The sequence below is a fragment of the Crocodylus porosus genome, unplaced genomic scaffold, assembly GCF_001723895.1.
Source record: "Crocodylus porosus isolate Cpor-Errol unplaced genomic scaffold, CroPor_comp1, whole genome shotgun sequence".
Classification (NCBI taxonomy): Eukaryota; Metazoa; Chordata; order Crocodylia; family Crocodylidae; genus Crocodylus; species Crocodylus porosus.
The window spans coordinates 16,893,961-16,903,381 of NW_017728923.1; the positions used below are offsets into that span (position 1 = coordinate 16,893,961).

At 39.1% G+C, this 9,421-nt stretch overlaps 1 protein-coding gene across 4 annotated transcripts in view; it reads right to left on the reverse strand.

Annotated features, from left to right (window-relative positions):
- The window catches only part of MKL2 (MKL1/myocardin like 2), a 160,310-nt gene that overhangs the window by 53,700 nt on the left and 97,189 nt on the right, over positions 1 to 9,421 (reverse strand). For all 4 annotated transcript variants that reach the window (XM_019540137.1, XM_019540134.1, XM_019540135.1 and 1 more), the window contains 4 exons: positions 4,138 to 4,193; positions 2,844 to 2,919; positions 1,119 to 1,280; positions 15 to 199 (listed from right to left, as the gene is read on the reverse strand). In XM_019540137.1, coding sequence (XP_019395682.1) covers positions 15 to 199; positions 1,119 to 1,280; positions 2,844 to 2,919; positions 4,138 to 4,193 — 479 coding nt within the window. The remainder of the gene's footprint in view (positions 1 to 14; positions 200 to 1,118; positions 1,281 to 2,843; positions 2,920 to 4,137; positions 4,194 to 9,421) is intronic.

Sequence of the window (9,421 nt, forward strand, 5' to 3'; positions counted from 1 at the left end):
ATTAAAAACTGTACCTGAGCTGCAGAAATAGTGTTTGGTATGACTGGTGATGGTGAGTCGCTTGGTTTTGGCTCACCAGGGGAAGCTGCTGAACCCTGTGATTCCTGGCTGGCAGGCTGATCTGGTGATAAAGCATCACTGCTGTCTTCATCAAATGAGTAATCTTCAAGAGCTTGAGGATAATTCTCTTGCCCAACAGCTAGGAGGTTTACAAAAGACAAGAACTTTCTTTTAGTTTCAGAAGTCAAGATTTGAACAGTGAGAGAAGCACAGATCACTGGAAATCATTCAGTGGCACATATATAAACAAGTTTTTAGTGGAGGAGGTGGTTAATACAAAGAAATAAAATTAGATTTCTATTATAATGTGTATAATGTGTTTATATTAAAGAAAACCATCTTATGTGACATAAGGAACCAATAAAATTGGATACATAATGGATCCAGATTATAATAAAATAATATAAAAGAGATAGATTACGTATTTTGAGGGCTATAGATAGTCTCATAAAATAGAAACAGACTAAAGTACAGGTGCCAAAAGATCTAGCTTGGGGGCGTTCCTGGAGGGGCCAGGAATTTAGGGCAGAGTCCACTGCCCAATTCCAGAATTCAGAGACTCGATGGGTCTGGTTTTGATGGCAATGAGGCCAGAGGCAGCTGTGTTAATCCCCACAGCTCCCTGAGTCAACACAGTGGCTCAGGCACTCACAGAGGTTAATCTGCTGCCACTCACCCCACCAGAGGTAAATTCAGACCCCGTGGTACAGATCCAGCCTGGTGGGCGCAAGTTTGAAACCCACAGACTAAATAAAGGTACCACATGTGTTGCTTCAGTTAATTTTTTATCATGTGGACTAATTAAGAAAAAAGTTGCTCACACACTGCATTATACTTTAAATCAACTCTATAATTAAACTAGGTTTTGAATAAAAATAACAATCTCTTTGTTTGACTTAATGCTGACATGGATTAATTACTTAAGAATCTGATATAATATGGAGTCTCTTACCTGTATGTTCATTTTTCTTTTACTAAACTTCAAATTTAAGGTTTAAATAGCTCTTTCCCATATTGCCTTATTGCTAACAGGCCCAAACTGAAGCTCTTTTACTTGCCTATAATTGCTTCTTTAACACTAGAGTCTACAGGAAGGATGTTCTTTTCCACCAATTCCATAGGACCGGGCCTCTGTGCAATCTTCTCATTCAGGTCATCTGCCAGTCGAGCTCTCTTCAGTTTCATCTGAGTTGCCTGTAGTGAGGGCTCTGCAAACGTCTCTAAAAGAGATATGTAGTTTAAATGTATTCTCTTCACACAGTCTTCCATTTCATGACCTCAGATTTCACCTGAAGTCCTCCTATACTAGTACAGTGCTCCAATATTTAGGCTGAAAACTTTGCAGCATAATACTTATTTGGACTGAACACAATACGGTAATATATTTTCTACCTGTAGAGATGGTTTATATGGTTATTAAAACAAAATAAAAGAAGCACCATTTAAAAAAATTTAACATTTGAAATAAATTTGACTTGCAAAGTTCCTTTAAGTATTTTGACCCTGATTCAACAAACAACTGTACCATATCCTTACCTTCTAGCACCAGAGTAGCCCTACAGAAGTCAGGTTAAAACTATGCAGTTGTTTAGAGATTTAGCTGAAAAAGGACCTTTTGTTACAAAGGCTAAATTTATAATGTTAGACTTCTGTATCAATATGTAGGTTCAGGTCAAAAGTAAAACCAAGTCATGGATATGTTAAATAATGCAGACACTTTTTTTTTTTTTAAAGTTATAATACCAATATCTATTCCAAACATCTGAGATCATATCACAAGCCTGAAGCACAGAGCTAACATGATTCATAAGTTTAAAAGTAGATCATATATAATAACACTATAAATTATAACAGCACTTGTATACTTAAAGATGAGTTGATATTTCAATTTTAAACTGCAATGTAATACACTGACTGTTTCAAAATATACTTGGTTGACATGATTTTAATTTAAATTTCAGTCCTACTGCCAATTCTTCCCCAAGAAAAAAACTGAATGACATCTATTAAGCGGCAGTTTTGCAAATGGAGAACTTCAAAATACACAATTTAGATGCATTCTTGCCAAGCTGATAATTATGTAAGTTTTAATGTTAAAAATGCAATTTTGAAGTTTTAAATTGTTGTCATTACATGCCAATTGTAATGACAAAATATAGATGGTGTGTCAATATGAAGAATCCTAATCTGACTGTAGTATGCAAATTCATGTCTTGAAAATTAAAAACAACAGACTATTCCACTGACTGGAATTACTGGAAATGTATTTGTTTCTAACACTCCTGTTTCTATACACAAATCAGATTCCAAAATTAAAACTTGCTAATGCTGTCCCATTCACAAACTGATTTTATGACATCAATATTAAATCCACCTGAGCAGCAAGAACAGAAAGCATGAGATTATGGAATTATAGGATGGCAACAATATATACTCTTTGAACATCCTTTGGGGCAAAGGTTTTAAGAAAATTAATGTTATATAATAAAAAACAATGTTTATTTAGAGGCAGCTGTGGTGACAGAGGGTCCTCCTCAGGCTGCAGTTGCAGCTGTCTCTCCCTTTGTTCCTTATGGAGTAGGATGAAGATTTCATCTGCTGGCTCTAGTCTCCATGGAATTCCTCTGTGCCACTTTCTTGGTGGCCACTTCTCTGGTGGGAGATGGTGCAAGTGTTTGCGTGTTTTGTGGAGATGGCAACAGTTTTTGTGCACCTTAAGAGGCTTAGAGCCCAAAACTAAAATAAGTCCTCATCTTGGAAAGAAAGGAGATCTGGGGTCCTACCTTCAAGAATATGCATTCTGACCAGCTCTGATCGATCTGGTCTACTGCGAATCTTGTGCTTCAGAAAATTTTCAGTCTTAAAAAAGGGGGGGGGGGGGAAAGAAAAAGCATCATAACAGTGTTTACTAAACAAAAGCACAAAACAATTTTTTAATTCACATAACCTTTTATGAACAATGACTTTCTTAATATATTCATCTGCTTTAGTTGTAGATGCTCAGATGTGTGTAATTGTTTTTTTCTTCTCTCAAAACTATGCAGAGCAAAGGGAAACAAAGAACTAAATGCAATGACTTGGGATTTAGGAACAGTTGCAGATTTGTGTCCATTCGCCACCCTCAAGAAATCACTAATAGTATGTAGAACAAAAAATTGCCTTTCAAACTATTTTTAAAACTCTATTTTGTTCTTTACTTGAAAGTAGCATTGGCTCCTTATTCAAGCAATAACCATCACAATGGAGCAACCTGGCCTTTGTACATGAAGAAGAGGGAAGACAAATAAAGCCTTTTCTATACAACTTAAAACATCCCACAGAAGGGCCAGAGGCCATCACAGCATCTGATTTTAATCTCTCTCCTGAGTAGATCCTGTTTCATGATTCTAGGCCTGTGCTGGATTAGCTTAGTGCAGACCATTGCAATTATATTCAGCTTTTTCTTTTAAATCTGTTTACCAAAAGCATCCTACCCTTCCTGGACTAAGAGTAAACTTGAAATAGTTCAGAAGTGTCCAACTAGAGGCTTGCAGTTTACATCTGGCCTGCATGGGGTAAACCTGCCTGGCTCCTGGCCAACCATCTCTCCCCACACTGTTCCTGCTGCAAATGGAGTTGTTGTGGCAGGGTACCGCGGTGAGAGTGGTCCCATGAGTCCACTGCCAGGAGATGGGAAAGGACTCATGCTGCCACCATGGTACTGAGGTAGACGGGAAGGCAGGCATCGCGCTACCCGCACAATGCTGGTCATGTGGCGGGGAGCCCCTTTGCTGTGCAGCCCAAGGCCTATGACCAGCATGGTTGGTGGCTCCCACTCACTCCCAAGTTGGCCATGAAGTAGAGTACTACCATATTTTATATACCTCCCTGTCCAACAAGTGTAGAGAGTTAAGAAAACCTCTCAGATATTAAATACAAACACAATACTTTAATTCCATGAATCCCTGCAGAATGCCACTATTATTGCTATTGTTGTTATTTTTAAATTAGAATAAATTGTTTCCCATAGTCTGAGAATTTACTTTCACATCTATTGCAGTTTACTATCCATTTCCAGATCACAGCAGAATATCTTACCCTGGCTCGTTCCAAACTCTTTATCTGCTCATGGAATGCAGCTGGACTTTTCAAAGCTGAGAAAGAAAAGAAAGGAAGATTTAAAATTGACATAAAATTATTGCCAAAAGAAATAAATAGTCTACTCTGTGTAGTAAACACAGGCACCTTGCACAAAACACTAATAGATTTGGGGCTCCACTTCACTAGCCCAGCATCTGACCTTATTCCATTTTTTGTTTGCTTGTATACAGTGAAGTTAAAATATGTCCTTGTGTGGACAGCTTAAGTCCTGCATAGTCTTTATGCTGGCCCTTTCCACAGGGATGAAAGTTACCCTTAGATCACAGCTTGCTGCTAAAGCGTATAAAAGATAAATATAGACAGAGAGATGATTACTGGCTCTCCGTGATAAAACATATATATATATATATATATATATAAAATCCAAACTGAGATATAGAACTAAGTGGAGTTATGGATTATAAAGGAGAAAAAATGCTATATACAGTCAATCTCTTGGAAACTGAAATACTTTCATAGCATAGGAACTCCACGTGGGGTTTCCACACACACACACCAAAAAAATTTATGGAAGAATTTTTCTGACACACTTTTCAGCAGTCTAAGCTGGCAGTGCTATATTACCACCCGTCTATGTTTTAATTTAACTGAGAAGATAGAAAATATGGAAAACTTCTATTGGACAGATGAAGAAATTGTTTTTTTAGTAAGAAATGATTACACTGGTCTTTTTTTAAAAGATTTTGAGAAAACAAGATTTTCATAGTATAATAAAAATTAGCAAAGGTCACCACCATAATGCATTAAATTTGATGCAATATTCAAGAAAACATAAAAAGGTCAATATCTACCTTATTTACTCAAATATAAGATGCCCCCTGAAATAATTAGATTTTATATATGTGCAGACCCAGGCCCAGAAGTCTTGGTCTTCAGATGCCCCTGAGTCTAGCTTGCCTTTAGCCAACAGACCGAAGGAGAAAACTAGGGAGAAATACCACATCTCCATAAAATAAGTGTGCAGCACGACTGTGAGAAATTTCAGCAGCCATTTCATTTCGGAGGGGCTGGGGAATCCCTGCTCCGTGACCTGGCTCAGAAGCAGGTGACAAAACAGGGGAAGGAGGAGGAAGCGTAACTTCAGACACTTCATCCAGATATAATTAAAAAGTGATTAACATGTGTGGGCAAGGGAAAAGTTTTCACTAAAATTGACCCAAGTGGAAAGAAACAATCAAGAACAGACTTTGTATTTGTATCAAAAGAAAGAGAGATAAGGTAGTAAGAAACCATAACTGTGGCACCAAGTGATCACCGGATGCTGAAGGCGGAACTGAGTTGTGGTAACTGCCCATAGGGGAAGGGGAATGAGAGAATTAAATGTCCACTGATACAGGATGAGGAGATATGTCAAGTGTATACGAGACAGTATGAAGGGTAGAGAACGCTGAAGAAATACCTTAAAAGTACCAGAGAATGGTAGGTGATGGTGAAGAAAAGGATGACAGAATTCTTTAGGAATAAAGGACAAAGAACCATGGGGGAAAGAACAAAAGATTTGAGAGCTGCAAAGAAAGAGGTAGGAGTGGCTAAAGAAACCTGCAGAAGGAAGACAAATACAAGAATAAGCAGAAGAAACGAGACAAGAGATTGAAAGCTAGTTTAAAAGAAAGATGAGAGAGAAAATTTTTTTAGCACAAGCACCCTGGGTGGGAGAAAACAGAGTGGTTCTGACGTTTTTCAGCTAGAGTGATGACAGCAAAAGGAGAGCTAAAAGCAGTGCCCAAAGAAGGTGGTACCCAAGTAGAAAAGCAGGTGGTGTTGGAGGCAACAAGAGGATTTTATGAAGAGCTATATCAGAAGAAGCAAATAGACAGAAAGCAGATGAAGGATTTGCTGGAAGAGACTGAAGAATAAGTAGAGGAGGAGGACAGGAAGCAAAGAAGATGGAAAAAAAGATAAGCTTTGGAGGAGTGTTTAAAAACCTTTAAAAGAGGGAAATCACCAGGAGCAGATGGACTGCTTGAGGAATTTTATGAGAAGTTTTGGGCATGGGTAGAGAGGGATGTAGTCAAATTTTTAAAGGAAATAGCAGAAACAGGAGAGGCAGGGAAAGATTTTACAAGAGACCTTGTGATCTTACTCTTCCATTCCTTAATATAGACTATAGGTTAATAGCAAAGACACTGGCTTTGAGGATGAGGAAAAACCTCCAGAAGATAATGTATGAAGAACAAGTATACACAGTACCAGGCCGAAGGATCTCCAAAGCAATCAAAGTGATCAGATACACTGTCCCACATCCAAGAGCAAATTTAGATTTAGAAAAAGCATATGACAGAGTGGATCATGATTACATATTCAAGGTGCTTGAAAAAATGGGGTTCCCAGAGGAATGTATATGTTGGATAAGGCTATTGTATAGAGAAGCAGAAAGTCAAGTCCAAATTAATGGATATCTAAGCAGAGCTTTTAAAATCCATAAATGGGTGAGACAAGGATGCTTCCTGTCACTACTACTATTTGCATGCAACATGGAATACTTAGCACAAAGAGTAAAGAAAGACAAGGTCATAAGGAGAGTAGAGACACTGGGAGGGGGAGAGGTGAAATGCATATTATACATGGATGATATAAATGTAGTAGATAGACTCTTGATGGAAAGGGTGCTAAAGCTTACATTAGAGTATGGAAAAGCAATGGGGACCACAGTAAATAGACTGAAAAGCACCATAACAAGAATGGGGAACTGGTGAGACTTGGAGAAGTTGGGCCTTAAAATAAGAGAGAAATAAGAGTAATAGGGATCCCAATGAATGCCGAAGGGAAAGATGGGATGGCAAGGATACGGAAAATACTTTGGTTACTGTTTGGAAAGAACCAGGACACTTGTTTTTTGGAGTGCACATATGGAAAGGGGATCTGGGAAAGGGTTTGTTGCTTTCTGAGGCCCACCAGAATAAATCTGTTGTTAGCGTGGGAGATGGTACTATATGGACTCATATCAAAAGGACCTGAGGAAACATTATTAAGTACTTTATTAGCATGTGTTAAAACTAGTTTATGCAAAGTAAAAGACCTCTGGGTTTTTAAGGGGTTGGCCTTCACTGAAAGAAAGTACCTGAAGCTGGGGCTGCATGAACTGAAATCCTACATCCATCAGGACAAGGAAGAGATTAGAGAAGTGAAGGGAAAAGGACTAAACACACTTGTTTCACTGAACCAACAGAGGGGACTGATGGGAGAGGTGGAGAATTTCAAGTGGATATTAAGGCAACAAGTTTTTTATGAGGTTCTGTATAGAGAAAAACAGTTCTGTAAGGGTATTTGTTGTGGGAAGTGGATGCATGTTCTTTAAGGGTTTAATATATGTAGTTGTATGTTTTTGGATAAGCAGTTCTTTTTCTGATATCAAGTTTTGGGAAAACAAGGATGGCTCAATATGTGAAGCTTTATAAGAGTATGCTGATAAGTGTGTTTTAATAACATTTGTTAATAATAATAAAAATGTGTCCATCAGTGTATTTGCCCAATATGGACCATATATTTTATAGCCATGCTCAGTGCTGACTGCATTTAAATCACCTTTCTGGTTCGTTTGTATTACTGAGCATATGATGCTTTTGGCAGCAGTTTAACAACAGGCAATGCATTTAATGGGGTTTCCTTGTATATGAATATAAGATGCGGGGCATTCCCCCTCATGCTGACTGGGGGAGAAAAATCTCATGTTCTAATCAAGTAAATACGGTGTTTGTATTTGCATTTTTCAAGTCCAAGCTATTCCTTTTCTTGTTCTAGTACCGTGTGTTGATTTTCCAGACAGAAAAGAAGTCTTTTGGGAGCCTATTCCCCAGTGTAAGACTGCAAGACCAGTTGAGAGCTGACTTGTCACTAAGAGATAAGGCATAGGGAGAGATGATGGATAAATCACTACAAAACTGAAAAAATACTGTGGTGAAGCAGGCTAAGATCTATTAGGTGTCTAGAAGTTTCCAAGATAGAGGTTAGTTTTGAGAAATCATAGTGAACTGTGACTCCATCAGTGTAGACTATTTACAGTAATTTGAACTGAAGAATATTACTCTTCAGCTGAAGAATTTCTACTCAGGCTTGTAATTTTTGGAATCCAGGCTCCTCCAACTAGACTTTCCTGGCGGCAATGATAAAAAAGGAGCTAAGGAAAAATTCTCTAAATAAACTTAGATACTGTTAAATGTTGGGACAGCACTGTCAGTTTTAGCTACCTCTGCTCTCAGGTCATTCTGCAGTACTTTTCAGCAGGATGGTCACCAAGGACAAGTTCAGCTGCTCCCACATACTCCAATTGCTTATGGTCCCAAAAAGATATTAAGGTATATTTTAAAAGATAAATCAAACCCAGTTTTTTCTATTCTTTATCTGCTCTGATTTTAAATATTTCAAAATTCTGAGGTTTTCAACATAGTAGTTGTACAGTCTGAAGAGCAATTCAGTTCTCCACCTCCATATCCTTTTTTAAAAAGCTCTTAGTTAAGTTAGTTATAATCACGGATCCTGGTTTTCCCTGATAAAAAAAATAAATAAAATCACAAATTCTCTGATAACCTCCCCCCCAAATTATTAAATTTAAATGCTCCCTCCAGCCCCCTCAGCCCTGCTGGTGCCCCTCACTCTCCCCACCCTGCACAGCCCCAGTCCTGCCCCTTACTCTCCTCACAATAGGCTCCCACCCCTACTGGTGTCCCTGGTGTGGGAAGGAAGCAGGGCAGAAGCTCAAGCCTGCAGTCTGCCCCACACAGATCTGAGGGCATGGGTCCCTCCTTGCCACTGAGGGTGAAAGACATGGAGTGCCTGGCCAACTGCACATAGACTGTGAGCAATGCTATTGGCCTGACTGGGCTTGGCGCCTCCATGTGCATCTTCCCTTAAGGGCTGATAGTGCCACTCCAGTGCCATTTATATTTTGGGGTTTGATTTTGGTTTTTTTATGGAAAATTAGAGCTCTCCTTGCCCCTTCATTCGCCAGGATACAGGTCCAGCTGTGGCTATCCTCTCCTGCTGCACTGTGGCACTGAGCAGCCCCGATATGCCAGTATCCTGATGCTGCCCATGTCATTGTTCCTCACTCCCAACCCACAACCTTTTGGCTCTGTTGGCGCCCCTCACTTCCAACTCATAAAACCCCACCCCTGCAACCCTGCTGATACCCCTCACTCCTGACCCATAGTTTCATAGTTTCATAGTAGCTAGAGTCGGAAGGGACCTAGGAAGATCATCTAGTCCGACCCCCTGCCTTGGC